Source organism: Zeus faber (genome assembly GCF_960531495.2).
Source record: "Zeus faber genome assembly, chromosome: 18".
Lineage (NCBI taxonomy): Eukaryota > Metazoa > Chordata > Actinopteri > Zeiformes > Zeidae > Zeus > Zeus faber.
In genome coordinates this window covers 23,862,196-23,884,400 of record NC_137210.1, presented here as the reverse complement: position 1 = coordinate 23,884,400, position 22,205 = coordinate 23,862,196, and the positions used below count along the sequence as shown (strand labels likewise).

At 47.6% G+C, this 22,205-nt stretch overlaps 1 protein-coding gene across 1 annotated transcript in view; it reads left to right on the top strand.

Annotated features, from left to right (window-relative positions):
- tmeff2a (transmembrane protein with EGF-like and two follistatin-like domains 2a) overlaps positions 1–22,205 on the top strand; it is a gene marked incomplete at both ends in the record, with an annotated part of 107,524 nt that overhangs the window by 26,752 nt on the left and 58,567 nt on the right. Inside the window, one exon of the mRNA XM_080018910.1 lies at positions 14,393–14,522. Within this exon, the coding sequence (XP_079875036.1) occupies positions 14,393–14,522 (130 nt within the window). The remainder of the gene's footprint in view (positions 1–14,392; positions 14,523–22,205) is intronic.

The following is a 22,205-nucleotide window of genomic DNA, read 5'->3' as shown; positions in this document are numbered from 1 at the left end:
AACTTCTCCGTCTAAGTCTCGGTAAGTTCACTAAGTGATACTTCTCCGGCAGCTGCACTTAGCGCCACGGTCCTTTGCAGGGTCTTACATTTAGCTGTCAGCGCATGTTAGCGCAGTCCCAGAAAAGGTCAGCGTACTCATTCGGTCGATCTCAATCAGCCCCGACTGGATGTTCGTATTTGGAAAGTTAATGGGGCGGTTGTTTCGCAGCCGGGGTTCGATTCAAATCAGCGCCGAGATAATCCTACTTAAATCCATCCAGAATTAAAAAAAAGGCCTTCCTGAGAGGTTGCTTACGTTGAGAATAACTATTTCTCGACGAGGAAGCCCGGGACTAAGGTGATGAAGGACCGGTCGCTCCTCCCGCCCGGTCTCGGTGCAGTCTGAGATTATGTCCAATCGGTGTCCGTAAAACCGCCCCAATAACCAAAATGACCATCAGTTTGTCATATTGGTTGTCATAGTCTCTCTCACCCGAAGATAGGGAGACAATATCTAAAATCCAAAAATGTGTGCTATCATCAGGAAGATGCTCAGGGAGGAGTGTGAGCGCTGACGAACGGGCCGAAAACTCTCTTTGAGATGGAAGTGAATGTCTGGCATGTGACCGTCGGCAGCACTTCTTCCAGCGCCGCGGCAAGAGGGCGGAAGCCGGCCCTCCCTCTTCCATGGCATCTCCATCTCAGACGGTCGACCGGTACACAGTGAACGGACGGAAGGATAGACGGAGCCTGTGTTGTGTGGCGGCCCTGTACCCGCACCACGCCCGACACCAGCACACGGAATTTGGAATTCCCACCATCGACAAAACCTCAGTGTCTGTTGTGGACATTTGTCCGTAAGATACAAAACCAGCGGATGGATGGATGGATGGATGGATGGATGGATGGATGGATGGATGGGTGGATGGATGGATGGATGGATGGATGGATGGATGGGTGGATGGATGGATGGATGGATGGATGGATGGATCATTGGACGGATTGGTGGAGGCACGGATGCACAGACAGACAGATGGAAGGATGGAGGGATGGACAGACGGACAGATGGGTGGAAGGATAGAAGGGTGGAGGGTGTCATGACATTTCACTGCATGTATGTGACAAATAACCTCTCGAACTTGAACTTGGATGGATGGATGGATGATGGATGGATGGATGGATGGATGATGGATGGATGGACAGATGGATGGAAGGATAGATGGACGGACCGACGGACAGATGGATGGAAGAGTGGATCGACAGACGGACAGATGAAGGGAAGGATAGATGGATGGATGGATGGATGGATGGATAGATGGATGGATGAATAGATGGATGATGGATGCATGGATGAAGGGATGAGTCATTTGTGGTCTTGCTTATCGATGCTGATGTGCCGTCATGTTCCCTCTCAGAGTTCTGCCTGTACAAATTGGCACGCTCCTTCTCGGCGAGTACATCGCCACCGCGCACTGAAGCGTGCCCCCACCTTCGCTCTGCATCTCCGCCATCCTCCGTCTCCCGCCCAGACTTGTCTCTCTCTCTCTCTCTCTCTCTCTCTCTCTCTCACCCTCTCCCCGTTTCGCACTCTATCAGTTTCTTCCTCCCCTCTCAGCCGTCTCCCTCTCCTCCCTCTCTCATGGCTGCATGGTAGCAGTTCCCAGCCCTTCTTCACCTCCTTCCCCCGCCTGCTTCTGCACCCACTCCTCCTCCTCCACCTTCTTCTCCTCCTCCTCCCCCTCCTCCTCCTCCCCCTCGTCCTCTTTGTTTCATACAATATGCTGACGCGCTGAAGGAACAGGAGTCTGTGGCCATTCTCAAAATAATGAGTAATCGGGTTTTAATTTATTCATGATGATGAAGGTAGTTTGGAGAGTGGTGTTACAGTACGGTAATACTGTATAACAACACAGTCAACCCTGCTCTGCCTGTTTTATTGCATCATAATGTGTATTGATCGTTTTTTAAGGATTGCACAACACATGGCACTAAAATTGCAATATAACGTATATCTGTATTGATAGTACTTGCGGAATGATAATAGTAGAACGGAACGCTGCGGACGTCGTGACAATTATCTCATCGGCAAGTTCTTGTCGATACAATCCAAAGGTCCAAACTCCCCAAATCCTTTTTTTCCTTCTCCTCCTCCTTTCCTCCACCGGGCTTTTTCACCCGCTGCACACCTTCCTCCTGACTGCCAGCTTCTCATGGCAGGCCACCCCTTCATTGTCTGGTGAGAAAAAAAACCCACCATGGATCAGTTGGAAAAAAAAAAAGAAAACATATTCCAACCGCTTCACATGAATGACTCAAAGGTTAATAGATGAGGAGGGTTACAAACAAAAATACATAAATATCACGGCAACACCTCTGTGCTAAAGGTGGAGGCATACTTCAAAAGATGTAAGAACAAGAGACGTAAGAACCACCGGAGAACATGTCCCAGTATCCTCAATAAAAACTCACTTTATTTCTTTTTATATCATTCCATGCCACTAGGGGGCGTAGAGTGATTCCCTGGCACCTATTACCAGCACCTATAATGTGGGCGGTGAAAGAAGCACAAATGTGACAGCAAGTGGATTCAAAGATGAAAAAAATATTAAAATGAAAAGGAGGTTCCCTGCCCTGACGCAAGGGGAATCGGACCAATCCCGGCAAAGGGAGCTCTCAGAGCGAGGAAAGGACAAAAGGCAAAAGTTGGCCTCCGTGGCTTGTGCCGAAAAACACAGAAAGAACCCAAATTGCCGGCTCGTTTTGTTCTTGTCTTGTTCTGAACGCGTCCTCTTGGTCAAAAGGTTCTCCTTCTTTTTAAGTATGCCTCCGCCTTAAGGCTGTTTTTCATCAAACCCTGTTGGATTGGATATTGGTCGTGTTTGAACGTCAGGTTTGTAGCGTTAGATTGGCGTGCATCTGTAAAGCGTGACGAAATTGGCAAGGTTATATTCAGCCGATATTAACTCTGCCAGTGCCGGTGGAAATGTTTTCAGTTCTTAACCGGGTGTTGCACCTGCTAGCGGTCCTGGCCGGCGTTTTGGTCCGTGTCCCGTTGCTTCTGAAACAGGGACAAAAAACCCGTCAGGGAGGCCGAATGTGGAGCCGAGCACCGGTCGGCTCCACATTCCAGGATCCTGTGAAAACCCCAGAGCGTCACGCTGCGGTACAGTCCCCGATGCCCTAACCTGCCTTCCATCCTTTACCTCTGTTCACCTCTCTGTCCTTCTTTGACATTATCTTTCTCCACCCTCCCAACCCCCCCACCTGTCTTTGTTCTGTTTGGCCTCTGTCAGGCGGCGATGTGTGTGTGTGTGTGGGGGGGGCTCCTGGCGAGCTTGGCGGGGGAGTTGTCAGAGCGCCGAGCAGAGAGAGCGATGACGGCTCGGTGTTTGCCTGTTGTTTGGCCGGGTTGCTGCTGCTGCTGCTGCTGCTGTCGTTGTTGTTGTTGTTGTTGTTGTTGTTGTTGTTGTTGTTGTTGTTGTTTGTTTGTTTTTTGTTAAAACCTGGATGTCCTTTTGGTACAAACTGCTCTGGCTCTGAATGTGTGTGTGTGTGTGTGTGTGTGTGTGTGTGTGTGTGTGTGTGGCGTGCGCGCTCTGGGTCTTACTCCCTGGCAGGGAGAGCAGGTTCTGGCTCAGGGCCCAAGGATGAGCTTTGGGACAGGAGGAGAGGTGGTGCGGAGGGGGAGGCACGGCAGAACCACAGCAGCCCCTGCAGGAGATTTAGGGAAAATATCTGTGCATTGTCACAAACTCAAAGGTCTGTGCGTGTGCGTGTGTGTGAGCGTGTGTGTGTGTGTGTGTGTGTGTGTGTGTGTGTGTGTGTGTGCATGGAGATGGGTCTTGAAACAGGACAAAGGAATCGTTTAGAGCAGGGGTTCCCAACCACTGGCCCAGCACCGGCCCGCGGGGCATCAGCCACCTCGGCTGTTAGGATGCAGATGGCGGTGCCATGTTTAGCCTGTGCTTTTTTATTTTTATTTTATTTTTATTTTGTTCTGGCAAAGCCCGATCAGAGCGATTTCAAATCGAAAACAAGCAGGCGAACAGTGTGCTTTTATTGTAGATGTATTTATGTAATTATCTTTCTATCCATTTATTTATGTATTGCACCTTTCAGACATAGTTCCCCGGTAAATTACTGGCGTAACCTTTTGCACCCCGCGAGTGAGTTTCACGACTCACAAACACACACACAGCTTCAGGAAAATTGATGATACTGATAATGGCAGAGTAGATGGGGCAAGCGACGGTCCAGCTGGTGCGCTCCCGGTCGGCGCCCCCCCGCACCAGAGAGTTAAGGGCCTGAAGTCGGGGGCGGAATTCGAGTTTATCCTGGAAACACGAGGGTACTTTTTTTTTGCGTGACCCTCATACTCTTTTATTGTAGATGTGTTGAATGGATTCATTTTCCTCCGTGCCATCGCTATGTCCACTCAGTGTACTAAATTTTCATTTATCAGAATAACCCGATCCCCACCTCATTGATCAGCGTCGACATTGAGACCGTAGAGGTTTTGGACATTTGATGCCGAAGGACCTTCACGTCGGAAGTACCGTGGCTGTATCGAACCACGAACCACGAACCACACACACACACACACACACAGACACACACACACACACACACACACACACACACACACACACACACACACACACACACACACACACACACACAGACACACTTATTCACTTAGAATTGCTTCAAAACAGACACACACACACACACACAAACACACTTACACTCTTAGAAATTCTTCAAAACAGACAGACACACACACACACACACACCCACACACACAAACACACCCACCCACGCTGACATCTGCTGGCGGACCCACGAGTCCTGGGATCAGTCTGCACTCTGTTGTTTTCCCCACAATTGGCTGAAGCGTCCAGGTTTTGCGCTGTCCCCGTCCTCCTCCTCCTCCTCCTCCTCCTCCTCCTCCTCCTCTTCTTCTTCTTCTTCTTCTTCTTTTTCTTCTTCCTCTTCTTCTTCTTCTTCTTCTCCTCCTTCCTCCTCCTCCTCCTCTTCTTCTTCTTCCTCGTCTGCAGAGACAGTGGCGGGAGATCCGATCCTCCCCACCTTCTGTCCGTCGCCGACCCCACCCCCGCCCCCCAGCGCCCTCTTTCCCGGTCACCTCCTCCTCAATCTGTTGCACTCGTTTTTACGCTTCGCCGCCCGGGCTTCCTTTCCGCAACAAGATAACTTCCCTACCGGGGCTTTTGTTTAAGAATGCCCCGTGTTGTGTTTTTTTTGCCGCCTGGATTTTTTGCGCGGCTTCCTTCTGTTTTTATTCCCACTGACATGTGGAGTATTAAGATGGTGCTTTTTCACAGGGGGATATATATATATATATATATATATATATATATAAATATATATACGCTGCCGTGCGGTGATTTATAAGCTTACAAGTGCCCGGTGGTAAGGACGAGCGAAGGACGAAGCCGCAGAACCAGAACAAGATTAGAGCGCAGCATACATCATCAACACACCAGCATTCCCCAGTTTCCCCAGGCAACCAGATTTGGGCCAATGTCTACGTATGCTGAGAAACTTCAGCCGAGGAAAAGGGAGTGTGCCCATCCATTTACTTTGTCTCATATGGTGAAACGAGTGAGAATATGAACATATGGATCATAATTATACAGGCTTGTTATCACTTCATTGACAAACATTTTGACAGTCTTGGCAACCCACCAGCCACTGCTAAAAGTTGGTTTTGGGGCCCTGCAGTGTGTCTTGAACATGGGAAATTTGCTTTTTATCATTGTTATACTTTATAGATTTAAAATGACTAAGATCTTGTATTGATCTTGTACTTGTCAGAAAGGTGCAAGATGCATTGCCTGAATAACTATTTTGATAATAATAAAAAAAAACTTTTGAAATGCTGGAAGGTGTAATTCCCAAATAGGAGCTAGGCTAGTTGATCCCATCTGCAGCCATGCATTGTGCTAACACTGTTAGCATGCAGAACTGGAGTGACCCTTTAATGTCGGTAAATCAAGTAATCTGATGAGCACAATGGCTAATGGCAATAATAATAATAATAATAATAATAATAATAATAATAATAATAATAATTGTTATTATCATTATTGTTATAATAATAATAATAATAATAATAATAATAATAATTATAATAATAATAATAATAATAATAATAATTATTATTATTATTATTATTATTATTGTAATAATATATCTTAAATCTGCATTTCTTGCCTTTTTTCTTCCTCCTTTATTTGAACCTGACGTTCTGCGTTAACTCGCTCCCACATCCCTTATCCCCTCCGTCACGAGACCAAGCGGGGCGGGCTTCAGGTCTCTTCCTCTTTCCTACCCATCAGGCAGCGCCGCCATGAGAGCGGCTCTTCCTCCTCCACCTCTTCCTCTGCCTCCTCCTGGGGAGACGGTGGCTGGTTGTTGTTTCTTTTTTTCCTCTTTCCCCCTGTTTTTCTTTTAAACCCCCTTCCCCATCCTCTCATCCTCTCATCCCTCCCCCCTTCAGGGGACAGCCCGATACTAGGGGAAGATCAAGAGGAACTGGAGGGGTGGGGGCGGGCGGATGGATGGAGGGAGAGAGAGAGAGAGAGAGAGAGGGAGAGGGTGGAGGGTTGGAGAAGGAGAAGGCACCCGCAGGGTTCCACCGCCCATCTTTCCCTTAAGTTGCATCACGCGCGGCATAAAGCAGAGACAGTCCCCAGGTTCCGAGCAACCCGAGCCAGATGGGAGGGAGGGAGGGAGATGGATGGAGGGAGATGGAGGGAGATGGAGAAAGAGAGAGCGGGGGGGAGGGATAAGGAGAAGGAGAGAGGGTGAAGCGTTGGCCCCGCAGTAAGCCATTTGGAGCTCCTTTGTGAGGCTCTGCCATCGCCTTCTCTCGCTCCCGCTCTCCTTTGAGGGGATTTTCTGTCTCTCTCGCTGGCTTCATGTCAGAACTCCCTTTCCTTCTTTTTTACATTTTATTTTTTTTTTTACATTATTTTATTTCACTGTGTTTTTATTTTTTTCCTAACCCCCCGCGACTTCCCCGATCCCCGCCCTACCCACCCCCACCCCCCCCCCCCCAACCCCACCCACACGGCTCCTGCACCTCTCCCTCCTCGTCGTTTTCCTTCCGCTTCTTCTTCTTCTCCTCCCTCCCCCCTCCCGCCCTCCTCCTTTCATCTCAATCCCCCTGATGAGCGGCTCCTCTTTTGTTTTCTGTCCTCCTCCGTGCCTTTATCCCATCCCTTCATCCGACAACATTTTTAACCGGCGGAGGGGGGGGGGAAAAAGGCAACGGGATGGATGCTCTGTTACTTTTTTCTTTTCTCTCTCTCTCTCTCTCTCTGCTGGTTAAAAATGGTGGTCGCACGTGAGCGCTGCAAGGCTCCAGAATCGATGGCCCGGTTATTTTTGTGCCGCTCCTGGCAGCCAACTGTGTGTGTGTGTGTGTGTGTGTGTGTGTGTGTGTGTGTGTGTGTGTGTGTGTGTGTGTGTGTGTGTGTGCGTGTGTGTGTGTGTTAGACAGCGTGGCAGAGAACAGCGAGCGTTCTGTTGAAATGTGTATCGTATTCCTGGACACAAACAGCGTCGTGAGGGTGTGTGCACGCTGAGCATTTTTTCTTGTTGCGTGCGTGCGTGCGTGACTACGTGCATGCGTGTGTGTGTGTGTGTGTGTGTGTGTGTGTGTGTGTGTGTGTGTGTGTGTGTGTGTGTGTGTGTGTGTGTGTTGTGTGTGTGTGTGTGTGTAAGATTGCTCTGTGAACTTTGAAAAGGTAACATGTCTCCAGCTAGTTACCTCTACCAGAGACAAGCAGACATGTGGAACCTACCAAGACACATTTCCTTATTTTAAGCATAAACAGTATTTTTTTGGGCTGTTTTTCCAGATGATACAAGAAATCAATTAATCACACTTTCTTCCCGTATAAGGAAATATTATCAAGCACCCCCAATGAACAATGTTTGGGCTGAAAGGACATTGAATTCGATGTCTCTAGGTCTCGTGGCTATTTCTGCCTAATCTTGGCTCAAAAGCGAAAGTTTTAGCAGATGCCTGAATGGGTACACAATCTTTACCTTCACTATATTTTCCGTTGCAGTCACCTGAAAGGACGGTGCTGGGAGGTCAAGCTGCGACCCCCCCCCCCCAAAAAAAAGAAAAAGAAAAAGAAAAACGATTAATTCCATTACATTTCCAGATCTAAAAATGCGCCGCACTTATCCAGGTGATTGTCGAGCCGAATGAGCGCCAGACAGAATCAATTTCACTCTGAATGTCGAGCTGTCCAGCTGACGTCTCGTGTTCCGTGGCAATTTCGCTTCATTCTAGTCATGTTTTTTTTGGGGATTATTTTCTCCCCAGAGCAGCAGAAGTGATGGGTTCGGGGATAATGTTGCGCCGGCCGGAACTGATTCATTAGCGCCTCGGGCGGGGGGAGCAGGGCCGCTGCCAAAAACGCCGTGCACCTGAGCCCTCTGTCCTTGTGATGTCACGACATGCTCCAAACCACCCTTTAACTTTTCCAGCTCTTTTTTGGGTCGGGGGGGCGGGGAGGCGGGGGGGTTCAGTTTCAAGTTTCCGAGGCAGCTTAGACGAATGCCATTTAGCAGCCATTGTTGTCTTGCCATCCATCGAGACAATGAAGGGAAGCGCGGTGTAATTTAAATCATCATTATTCCTATTATCCCTTCGGTGCCGAGCAGTTTGATCAATATGCTGTTTGTCAAAGTGAATAACTCGCTCCCACCGCTGAAGAAACTAAGACCCGGGTCCCTGCGCCTTCATCAATCATTCGTAAAAAAATAAAAAATAAAATAATCCAGAGCCACTGCATAGGCAAAAGAACCGAGTCGGTAATGATCTCCCCTACCTGCGACAGATAGCCTACTGCGGAAAGACCCCGGCGGAGGTTTCTTACCCCCGACCGCTCCGAGAACGGCGCTGGAAATGGCTGCGTGCGAATACGGAAAGGAATGACTGCGAAGGGGAAGGGCGACTGTACTTAATTAGAAAACCTCTGCGGTGTGCGAAGGGAGGGTCGGTGTGAGCCGACGCTGTTAACGTTTGCGCCTAGACGCGCGGGTTTCATTTGGAAAAAAGGACAACGAGGTATTAAAAAACGTATTGGAGCCAATCTGGGTGAATGCCTCTCCCGTGCGGCTCTTCCTCCGCTTGATAAGATGGGATCAAATGAGATGAGAGATCATATTTTCTCTGACTTTCCCCTCTGGGGCTTCCGCAGAGAAGCGGATGGATGACGGGGCAGATGTTGTCCTTTTGGCTGCAGAGGCTACCAATCTTAGTCCAACAGGGTCCGACGCGAGCGGTTGCCCGGTTGCCCCCCGGGTCCTCCGGATTTGGGCCATCGTCAACCGTCCTGTGCGCTCCGGTCTAGGAAACAGCCGCCAAGGAATGTGAGTTATCCTGGCGCATAGATTTTAGTGTCAAGAGTGGCGAAGGGAGCGAAGGCCGCCTTTTTGTCAGGCTTGGCAACCAACAGCAACTTGGCAACCACTTCTGAATGTTAGCGTCGTGCCCTTTTGAATCACACCTTGTGCTGTATAATAACAGTCTTTCAGAATTGGCGGAAGTGACCTAAAGTAAAGGAGCGGTGCGTGGTGCCAAAACAAAATATTCCTGGTTCAGCGACTCCGGCTCTAGCCACGATAGCCAGCCTCTAAATCAGGAGGTTCTCAACGTAGGGTCCGGGGGACCCCCAGGGGTCCTTCAAGAGGTTCCGGGGGGGGTCCCCCAGCAAAATGATGAACAGGCTTCACCATTGTTTCATTTACACCAGCACTGTTAGAGAATGTACAACAGTGACAGATCAGTTTAACTTTTATCCCCATGGATATGCCTAGTTTTTCTACTTTTGGGTTAGAACAACTATTTAACTTCTGGGTCTTCTTTCGGGGGCATTTTTGGAATTAAGTATTCATTGTGGTTGTAGACGAAGGGGTGTGCGATATCAGCTCGTGAACCTTTAAAATGTCTGCACGGTCTGCCTCTACGGAGAGGTGGGAGAGGCTTGTGCTGCAGTGCACATTCTACCAGTTGCAGTTCTTTGGCTCATAAACGCATCCAAAGACGTTTTTTCAGCCAAATCTGAAATCACATTACTTACTCGTCCGTGATTCATCACCCGGGAGGTGCCGGAACGCTGCTGATCCGGCGGGTTGTGGCAAAAAAAAAAAAAAAAGGCACGGAACTTATGAACAGCTTTTTTTGTGTTTCTTTGAATTAGTAAACGAAAATAAAACAATTATAATTGAAAATATAACACAGTATTTCTACTTGTTTCGTTTGGAGAAATGGGGAGCGCAGACGCGCAGCGGAGAGAGCGATGTGTCGGTTGCCAACGAGTCGGCTCTGGCGGCTTACGATGGGGGCCGACTCCCGTCTGAGAGACGGTTTCTTTTTTCTTTATTTTTTTTTTAATTAATACAACACTGACTAATAGGATGATCCTATAACATACTTATTAAATACGATCCAGAAACGTCTGACTTTGGTAATACCATTAAGAGCCAAGCGTGGTGAGAATGTGTACGTTGCATCGGTAGCCCCCCCACCCATCCCCCCACATATCGCACCCTCTCGGAGAGCAAATTTAAATCGCGGCAAAATAAATTATATCCAAGACTATTTTGCAAGTTACGTAACAGTGTAACTTAAGTTATTTCCCAGTTTTTAAAAATATAGCCCTACAAGGTGACAAAACAAACCAACTACTGTTTGCTATTTTTGGTTGATAGGTTGTCTCTAAGGAAGGGGCGTAAAATGGCTTAATTTGACGTCTCCTTTGTCACTATCAAAATCTGTAAATACATTTTGTGTCATGTTATTTCCTATTGACTACTTGTAAATTGCTTCTCTGCCTATTTAGGATGCATTTCAAATCTTATTCTTCAAAAAAACGAGAGGCTCCGGCTCCAGCTGCGAGTTCCGCCTTTTAAAATCCAACATGAAAAAGAATCGTGATATTATTCAACAACCAACACAACTGAAGAGGAACTGTAGTTTGTCGGTTCAGTTTCCAGGAAACATGAACTGAAGCGGCGACGGCAGCAGCAGAAGACGAGCATTTTGTGTAAATAATTCCTCGTGAGCCATTTTTAAACACCCTGCTCCGTGCACCCTCCTACCAAATTCCTGGTTTTGGTGCCCCCCTATGGATTAGCTATTCATGACTGAGGCAGGGCCCCAGAATGTGTGTATGCTATTATATAGTGAAGTACTATCTGTTTATTCTCTGCATACTATTTGTGTACTCTGTGTACTATCTGCATACTCTCTATGTACTCTCTGCGTACTCTCTGTGTACTCTGTGTACTCTCTGCGTACTCTCTGTGCACTCTCTGTGTGCTCTCTGCGTACTCTCTGTGTACTCTGTGTGTACTCTCTGTGTACTATGTGTGCTCTCTGCCTACTCTCTGTGTATTTTTTGCATACTCTCTGTGTACTCTGCATACTCTCTGCATACTCTCTGCATACTGTCTGTATACTCTCTGTGTACTCTGTGTACTCTCTGCGTACTCTCTGTGTACTCTCTGTGTACTATGTGTACCCTCTGCGTACTCTCTGTGTATTCTCTGCATACTCTCTGTGTACTCTCTGCATTCTCTCTGCGTACTCCCTCTGTACTCTGCGTACTCTCTGCATACTCTCTGTGTATTCCCTGTGTACTCTCTGTGCACTCTCTGCGTACTCACTGTGTATTCTCTGCGTACTCACTGTGTACTCGGTTTCACAGGAGAAGTGGCAGATATCAATTGCCGCTTTTGTGCGGAGATCCCGCAATGCTGCCGTAAAGACGACCCGTTAAGGTCACGGCTTTGCTTTTTAACACTGAACCAAACAAAGGCGGCATAATGCCCCCACCCCCACCACCCCTGATGTGTGGGTTTAGACAGCATGCGGATTCCCAGACTCAGAGGCATGATCACGGGGCGTGATCGATAGTGTGACCTTTAACATACACGTTGGGCTGCGGACATCACTGATCTGGGGCGATCAATAGCTGATCACCTGGTTTCCACTGGCAGCAGTATTAATTATTCATATTTAATTATTATACAAGTAATAACCTGGAGCCGCAACTCAATCACCAGACCATCCGCACCACGCACGCCACACGTCCAAATTCTCCATCTGCTTTCTCGCTACAGGCACCAAACAGCCTCCATGCAATTAATGAATAGAGAAAACAACTTTTATATCAATACACAGATTTTATTTAAGCCATCTAAGTGCGATATTACAGAGAAAAGGGACCGGCAGGCAGCCGCAGCAGACATGCGCAGTAGAGTCCGCTCCCCGCCTACGTAACATCTGGCTGTATTTGCGTCGTACAGGAGGGCAACAAGGTAAAATATTTAAACTTTACACGGCACATGCGGTGTTCCACTGCCTGTGTTCTCGGCCGTGCTGCCGTCATGCTGTCTGCCGTGTTCCTTGTGAATGCAGCAGTCACTTTCACACAGACGTTGTTTCGACCCGGTTTGGGCTCTGTGACGACCTCAGCTGCCGGCTAAACCAAGCCCCCCAGTCCGTGTTCGTTCCTTTCACACAGAATGACGAGGCGGAATAATGGTGCAACATTCCCGCCTTGAACAGGCTGTGTAAAAGGTGCTCGAGTGTCTCATATTTAATCACGTATCGACTACTTTTTCATCTAGTCAGAAGAAAATAATGTACTATACCTATTCACCAGTTGAAAAAATAAAGGGCTTTTGTGTGTGTGGGGACAGGGGTTCTACTTGTTGCTCAATAGACCAATCAATGAGCAACAGTTCTACAGCTACACCCACACCGCGAACCAACAAAAAATTCCAACAAAAAAAATAACTGTCCCCTCCCCTCCTCCTGGGTTCTTGGAACAGCACGGTCCATGGGCTCCTCCCATCTGGAGGGTGGGGCCTCGGGCTGCTGCGCTGGCTGGTGGAGCTGTAGTGGGGCTTGGCTGTTGCGGGGGCTGCTTGGAGCGTTGGCCTGGCTGCTGGGCTGCTGGGTGGTCCCGGCGGCGGCTGCTTGGCAGAGCAGCTAGCTGCAGGCGGTTACCCGTGGTGGTAGCGGCGGCTGCTTCTCGCGCGGTCCTCCGCCGGACCCCCTGGGTGCTGCTGCTGCCAGTCGGAAGAGGGTTGGTGCTGGGGTCGCCCGTTTACCCGCCGGTGGCTCCAGGACATCTTCGGAGGGCCCTTCTGTGTCCCTTCCCCGTGCCGGAGAGTCCCTGTTCAGGTGCCATTGTGGCGGTTTCGCCTGCCGCACGCCACCCGAGTGACGTTTTCAGGGACCTCCGGCACAGAGACACAGGCGATGGGGTTGAAAACCCACAGTCCTATTGTAGCGAGTGGGCTAGGTGGAACAAGCCCGGAGCAGATGTACAACATATCATGACAAGGGCTTCTATCCTATCCTGAGTGTGTGTGGGGACGAGGGTTTTACCTGTTGTTTGTTGAACCTGAACGGGCAACAGGTGTACAGCCACACTGATCCTGGGCCCGAATAACCTAGAGGACAGGGTGTGGCTGCTAAAACCACACCATCCCCACACCACAGCTTTATTTGGCGGGGTGCGCGTTTTATGCAGTGACTGATTGATGTGTCTTTGTTTTTACTTTTTGATTCCACAGATTCTTTGATTTATTGGGTGAAATTCCAGCACTAACGTCTGTTAGCCATTAAAAACAGCAAAATCCACAGGAAGGAAATATATCAGTTCCCAGCGCCCATTTAACTTCACTGGCTCAATTGGAATCTGTTCTTTGCATTTTTGCTTTGGTGTGTACAGCAACAAAACGTAAGCGGGCAACTCATCTGAGAGAACACACAGCCGTTTTAAAAACAAATTAAAGCACATCAAGGGTTCAGAGCTGGAAGCTTTTAAGTGACATTTTGCTGGAAATTAGATTTTTTCGGTTTCAAAGGATTTACTTGGCATTTATAATGGCATACCGTTGAGAAGAGTGCGGTGAGTTACAAGGGCGGGAAAGGAAGGGATGGAGGGGTGGGGGTATGGGGGAGGGGTGTGGGGGTGTGGATGTATGAGAATGTACAAAGTGAAGTTTGTCTCAGACGAGGTCACGCTGTTTGAAACTAAGGGCTTTATTTTGGGGAACACATGAAGCAAGTTTTAATTCCTTTTATCGTCCGTTTTGTTCCTCCCTTTGTTCTCTATTCCGTATCCAATTTCCCCCCCGCCCCCCCTCCCTCCTCCCCCACTCTCTGCTCTCCCTCCCTTCTTTACCTTCCCTCCTCTGCTCCCATCTCCCCTCTCCTCCTTGCATCTCCTCCCTCCCCCCACTCCCTCCCCTCCCCCCTGTGCCTCGTATCTCTTTACCTCCTCTCCCATCCTTTACCCCCCCCCCACTCCTCTACCCCCCCCCCCCCCCTCCGCCCTTCCCCTCTGCAGTGCAACAATGACTATGTGCCAGTGTGTGGCTCCAACAATCAGAACTACCAGAACGAGTGCTTCCTGCGCCGCGACGCCTGCAAGCAGCAGTCTGAGGTGCTGGTGATCTCAGAAGGTGCCTGTCCTGCTGGTACGTACACGTGCACGCATGCACGCATGCACGCACGCACGCACACACACTCACACACACACACACACAAAATTGGTATCAAAGTGAGGTCCAAGTAACACCAGATAAGTGAGGACCCATGTTTCTGGTGCACTTCCAAACTAAAAACAATCGTACATTTGGAGGCTGGTCCTCACGCGTATAGTAAATCAAACAAGCACACACCCACACACACTCACACACACATTATTGTGCTGGTATCAAACTGAGGTCTGTAAATACGCCTTGTAAGTGAGGACCCATGCTCCTGATGTACTTCTAAACCAAAGAAGTCGTAAATTCCGAGGCTGGTCCTCACCAGTATAGGAAAACAAACCTTGTTTTCCTATACTCGTACAAAAATTCCTAAACCAAAATTAAGGTAAACAGTAGATGCAGTGTTGCGGGGCGGGTCCCACGTCCATAATTAACATTATAATTACACAGGCCCTGACACTAGAATCCGTCAATATGAGTCAGGGAAACTGCCTTTGCAGCCTTCATTGTCATCTCTCTTATACATACTTATATAAGCAACCTCATCTCCATCATGCTCATTTCATTGTGTTTTCACAGTATAATAGTCGGCGCGATCACGTCAAGCTTTTGCGTTTGATGGGCGGATGTCACGGTGAAGAAGAAAGAAACCGTGAAAAAAACATGAAAATAACCCTTGCTCTGGGTCCCGTTAGAACTAGCATCCGCCACTGCTCCGTCATAATAATGATAATTATTCTAAAATTATTGGTCTTGAATTACTCCGCATGCAATTATTCCGCAGCTCTCTGTTGCTGCCGAACCAACATGTTAGAATGACTCACGCGCGCGTTGCGAGTTCAGCTTTTTTTTTTTCGGCTCAAACTTCTGCATTTTCTGCTCCGTCGTGAACCGCGACCAACCCCAGGGCCACGGCTCCACCGACCACGCCAACTCCAGCACCGGCTCTCCCCCGGCTGCTGCAGTAGGTGGTTGTTTGCAGAGACTCCCTTCGGCCCGGTCACAGAGGGAGGACGTGTCAGCTCTGCTTCTCTGAGACGACTTAATGTCGCTTTGTAGTGTGATTTCAAATGCGGTGCGCTCCAGCGACCGCACGGCGCCGCGCAACGCACCAAAACAACAACAAAACACGCGCCCTGTCAGATTCCGAAACAGATTCCTCCTGACAGTCGGATCCGTCCGCTTGCAGAAAAGCGTCCACCGGGCTTCTATCCCACGTCCTCCCGGATCCCGCTCTCGGTGTCTCAGCGTCTGGGGTCTTTGAGCTGCCGTCAGCAGATATTGAGCTGATCTCCGCGGGAACGCTTCGGGAACTGACGGGAACCGCGGCCGCTCCCGCCGCAGAGATTCAGCTTCTGTCAGGGAGAGTGAGGCGCCGCAAACGAGCGGGGAAGAGCGGGCTGGAGTTCCACACACTCTAAATTCAGCTGGACTCGGGCTGACGTTAACGATCAACGTTTTGCTTTGTGAGGAACGACAGCGACCTGTGTTTCTCTCTCTCAACGACTGCTCGTTCTCCTTAATGTCTCAGGGTATATTTTTGCAAACGCCGATTATGACAAACTTCTGCCGTCGAAACAAAGCAAACAAAGGATTCTGTATTGAGTTGTACAAAAACGAATACAGTTGAAAATACGCAAATCAACACATTGAAAATGTTAAAAACTTTTGATTTGAACAAAAGTGACACTACTGCTACCAGAGATTAATAATAATAATAATAATAATAATAATAATAATAATAATAATAATAATAATAATAATAATAATAATAATAGAAATTATTATGATTATTATTTTTATTCGTATTATTATTATTATAATTGTTATTATTTGTATAGCACATTTAATACACTACATGCAACTCAAATTCATAATTAATTCATGATTAATTCAAGCATTAAAATAATAGTAATAATAATCATCATAATCAAAAAAAAAAGAAATGTGTTTGATAAAAATAATAATAATATACTCAATTTCAGTTTTGGGTCATTGAGATATTGAATGATCGTGACCATTTCCCAGTAAAGATGGTCTCAATTTTTTTTACCTTGAACTACTCCAAACAATTCTCACATTCGACAATTCTCAAAATAATAATCCTCACAATAGTTTTATATTGTGAAATTATCTGATAATGTATTCGCCAATGCACCAGGCCAAGGATAATAGGGCTAAAAGATGATCGAGGAGCAGGTTCCACCTGGAAGTGAGTTCCACTTTTTTCGGTGCCATTTGGATGATGAGCGGCCAGCGGTGCTGGCGAGGGGGGCGCCGCTGGCGAGGGGGGCGCCGCTGGCGAGGGGGGGCGACACTGGTAAAGGTGGCGACGCTGGCTAAAGGGGGCTACACTGGTGACCTTGTCCAGGAGGGCGAAGCTGGCCAGGGGGGCGACGCTTGCCAGGGGGGTCGACGCTGGTGAAGTGAGGGGGTAGACGCTGGCCAGGAGGGGCGACGCTGGTAAAGGTGGCGACGCTGGCTAAGGGGGGCTACACTGGTGACCCTGTCCAGGCGGGCGACGCTGGCCAGGGGGGCGGCGCTGGCCAGGGGGGCGGTGCTGGCCAGGGGGGCGACGCTGGCCAGCGGGGGGGCGACGCTGGCCGGGGGGGCGACGCTGGCGGCAACGGAGCCATATGTGAATGTGAGAGCGAGATACTACCGCTGGCTGGAGTAGGTGCTGACTCAGTTACCCCCACTGACAGGCAGCCGGCCGTACTCCATTAAAGGACCCTTAAATGGTCACAGCTCAGCGGCACTCCACGCTTGGAGGAAACACACGGGGAAATTGGTGTGGAAGTGTCACAGTGGTAAGGATAGGTGTGTGTGGTGTTGTGTTGTGTCGGGCGGCGGTGCGTGCGTATCAGCCTTTTGTCTAAGCCTCATGAAAGCTCACCGTACAGTAAATCGCCTGTTTACGGTTGGTGCGCACACAACTGCTCATGAAAAAAAAAAAAAAAAAAGTGTGATAGCGTTAGCGGGTATGAGATATGGCTGTATCTCGCTCTGAAGGAGGGGACGGCAGAGTGGCTTTCATTCCATCGTGATAAGAGGTAATTGTGTGACGCCGGCGGCTTGTAAACAAAGCAGATGTTTGGTCTCGCCGTCCTGTGATGGAGCAGCGGAGCCGGAGATGGCATGGCGCTGCCCCGCCGCCTCCCTTCCTGCTCCTACCGTTCACGTTCACAGATATATTTATATCAAAGGAAGAACAATAGGCTGAGATGAAAAAGCACAGGGAGGAAGCATGTGGCGGATGGCCACAAAAGGTTTAAATGAAAGAAAGAAGTGGTGAATTGTACTAGTAACTACTACTAATGATCTCAGAATATTTTGACTGTGTTTTTTTGGTTTCCACTGCCTACAGTGGTTCTACCCCAGCCCCAAATGGATGGATGGATGGATGGATGGATTGATGGATGGATGGTTGGGTAGATAGATGGATGGTTGGGTGGGTGGATGGGTGGATGGATGGATGGATGGATGGATAGATGGATGGATGGATGGATGGATGGGTCATTCGGAAGGGGGAATAGGTGGATGAATGGATTGATGGATGAATGGGAGGATGGCTGGGTGGATGGATGAATGATTGATGGAAGGGTGGATGGATGATGGATGGATCGATTGGTGGGCTGATGGATGGACGGGTCGGTGAATACATGGATAGATGGATCGATAGATGAATGGATGGGTGGGTGGATGGATAGGTAGCTACTGTGTTCAGTCTCGAACATATTGTGTGTACTCACCGGGTGCATTGCATTGACATTTCACTGCATATATATGTATGAAAGTATGTATATGTATGTGACGAATAAACCTCTTGAATCTTGAATATAGATAGATGGATGGATGGGTGGGTGGATGGATGGATGGATAGATGGGTGGATAGATGTATAGATGAATGGATGGGTGGATGGGTTTATTGATAGATAATTCAAGATTTCAAGAGGGATGGATGGATGGGTGGATGGATGGATGATGAATGAATACTACAGATGGATATATGGATAGGTGGGTGGGTGGAGCATAGGGGTGGAGCCGAATTGGGTATTCGGGAAAGCACAAATAGCAGTTTTTACAAATATTCATTTTGTACAAATATTTAAAAAATGATTTGTTTTCAGGGAGAACTCACCCCAAACCAGGTGAAAGGTAGAAGATTCACTGTGTTTCCCTTGTTTCTGGTGTTCTGGTGCCACTGTCTCTGCAGCTGGACCTAGAGGGAGGTTTACTGCTTGGGATACTGTATTTCTCAGAGAACAGTTTTTACTCGTACATTTTTTTTTTTGTTTGTTTGTAATTTTCTTTCTGTTCCTCCTATTATTATTAGTTTAGAGATTTGTTTGTTGGTTTGATTGTGGATTAGGAACTGAATGTTGGTTTTAAAATGGTTTTCTTTTCTTTCTTATTATTTTCTTATTATGTTTATTGTAATACATGTTTATTGCTGGGTTTGGGGAAGCCATAAACCAATATTGCATTTAAGCATTCATGATTATCAAAAAAGTTTATTGAAGAACAATAAAATGAACACTTTAATATCCTAAAATTACAAGTGTAATAAAAACACAAACAATAACAGGACAGTTAAGACGATCTCAACTTTTGTTCGAATACAAATTCAAATAGTTTTGCTGCCTCAACAAATTCAGATACAAATACAAATACTGGGCTCTCTGCACATGCCTGGATGGGTGGATGGATGGATGGATGGATGGAAGTATGGCTGTATTGATATATGCATTGATAGGTGGGTGGATGGATGCATTTATATTTCCATGGATGGGTGGGTGCATGGATGGGTGGATAAATGGATGGATGGATGGATGGAAGTTTGGTTGTATTGATATATGCATGGATGGGTGGATGGATTGGTGGGTGGACGGATGGATATATGGGTATATAGATGTATGGATTGGTCACTATTCAAAAGTGACCTTTGCTCAGGCAGTAATCAAAATACTATATTATTATATTGCATGGTTATTGCAATAATATGGACTAAAGAATTACTGAAGTGCCTTAAAGATACGTATATTAAACAAGATATACTGCAGGGATTTGTGACCATATTACGACCATATTATTTCATACTTCTCAAATAATATTGGTTGTTGGTTGATATCTATGGTTTGGTGTAATGGACTTTGAAATATTGGGTTTTCTGGTAACTTTATCTGCTGCACAGATGGAGTGCACAAATGCACTGAAATCTCACCCCGCATGCAAACACGTTATGTATTATCCATCTGATTACACTCATATGAAAATCTGTCCCGGGATATTTCCATACGCAAGGAACGTCCCTGACGACATGGCGAATCCATGAATACAGATGACATTTTACCGAGCGTGCTAGCAGTACGTAGTAGTCGGTTGGGTTAGCGGGTTAACAGGAAGTACACGGATCGCAGCTCGGTGGATTTATCAGATTGTTTTGTCGCTGGGTTATTCCCTTGTACGGGGGAATTTGACGCACAACGATAATCACATTTTTCAATCTTCCCAATTTGTTTTTGCAATGTCACCTCAGGAAGCATGTGTTGTTAAGTCAAATTAGAAAGCATTTAGGCGCTAATCACATGGGGCCGATGAGATTTCACAAACCAAGCAGGGGAGAAAGGAGCCGGGTCCGCTCCAGCGTTCGCTGCTGCTTCCTAATTCCCATGATTCCTCCCGTTGTTGTGGTTTTGATGCGGTGAAGGCTTTGGTGTGGAATAGTGAACTGCACCACAGACACGTTCAAGGGTTAACAGCGAGCTTAAGGCGTTTTTTTGTGTCACAAATACGGCTTTGGTGTTTTCCTAGGACACTAATGGATGAAAAATGTTGGGGGAGGGTTCAGCAGTTGGAGCCACATACAAGTGCCTCACACCATCAGAAAGCTGAGACCCTAAGGAATCCTTTGAGACGCAGCTTGACACTGTATTTCAATATTTTCTTTCAATAACGAGGTAATAAACATTATATTTGTAATTGTGCCTGGTAAAATTATTAATACTTTGAGTGTAAAGGGGGTTTGGACATTATACTCATGCCTAATGATGGCCGTTCTCACGCTCAATTATGTGTGATTATTTTCTGCACCAAGTTGTGTTTTGATATCATTAACAGCACAGCTTTGGTGCACTTATGGCCATTTTGACCACTGGAGAATGAGGCCAAAAGACCACCTGAAGACCTCATGACCTTGAAAAACACTTTGCAGAGCGTAATGCTGTGGTGCATGTGATTTCGACAACTTCATGACAAGAATTATTTTCTACCCACTTATCTTCACTGTACCTGGGCATCCCGTCCATTTCCTGGATGGTCTCGGTGTCTAGATTCTGGGTCTTGGTTTCGTGAGGCTGTGAGGATCCTAGAGGTCACGAGAGGTCATTTGATACAGTAAGGTCAAGTTTCAAAAAATGCTGTCATCACACTGAAATGTCACTCTGAGGCCATATGTCGTCACGCATGAATGCAGTTTTGGCTCTTTGGATTCGCAGGAGTCTCCGCTTTGTAGCTCCACCCGATTCTACCGACTCCATGATTGTGTAGCTCCCACAGTGTGCGGAAATAAGGAAAAGAAAAAACGAAACTGGCGTGTTTGGGACCCGGAAGTTAGCATCCCCCATGTAGCTGACATATGCCAGGCACGGCTGTAAAGGTGAGACTCGTATAAGAGCCCAATCTCACTCAGATGTCTTGATGTGAGAGGTCAAGGGATGCGTTTGAAAATAGTCACGCTCATTTACTTTTGTCTAAATGATGGCTGACTTTGGAGCTCCGTTACGCCCGCTTGGCAGTGACTTAGCATGACATGCTACAGACCGACGGATTTCTCTGGAAGTCAAGAGCTTGCGAGAGCTCGTCAAACGCAAACTGCGCTGTCGGAAAATGGGCTAAAACGGCAGCTTGGGCCCCCCCTGGTGGCTTTGGGGGCCGTATGCAACCGCATAGTCCACATTATAGCAAAAACGGCCCTGTAGTCGCAGTAGTAGCGCTGTAGTAGGCGGGTTATCTCCCCGTTAGGGGCCTTTCTGTGTGGAGTTTGCACACAGTTTGTTCTCCCCGTGCTCACATGGGCTTTCCTCCATGTAACATCTGTAAGGACCCCCGCCAAAAACATGCACAACATCATCGTCTGACCAGCGATGGACGTACAGTATAGTACTGGTCCCCGGGCGACGCTGTATGCTGCCCCTCCGCCCCGGAGAAAGGTCAAGCCAGGATGGGTCAAAAGCAGAGATCTCATTTCACCGGCCACTGTTTGAAGGATGTGTGTGTGTGTGTGTGTGTGTGTGTGTGTGTGTGTGTGTGTGTGTGTGTGTGTGTGTGTGTGTGTGTGTGTGTGTGTGTGTGTGTGTGTGTGTGTGTCGCCGTCACTGCGTGAGTGCATGTGTTGTGGTAACAGTTGTAGTAGTGGCGGTAGTTATCATAGTCGCAGCACCATTGTTAACACTAGTCATGTAGTAGCAGCAGTAGTCACTGTGGTAGTAGCGTCAGCAGTAGTAGGAACAGTAGTAGTAATACTACCAGTATTACTAGTAGCAGTAGTAGTAGAAATAGTAGTATGATCGTAGTAGTAGTAGTAGTAGTAGTAGTAGTAGTAAAGTAGTAGTAGTAGTAGTAGTAGTAGTTGTAGTAGTAGTAGTAGTAGTAGTCGTAGTAGCAATA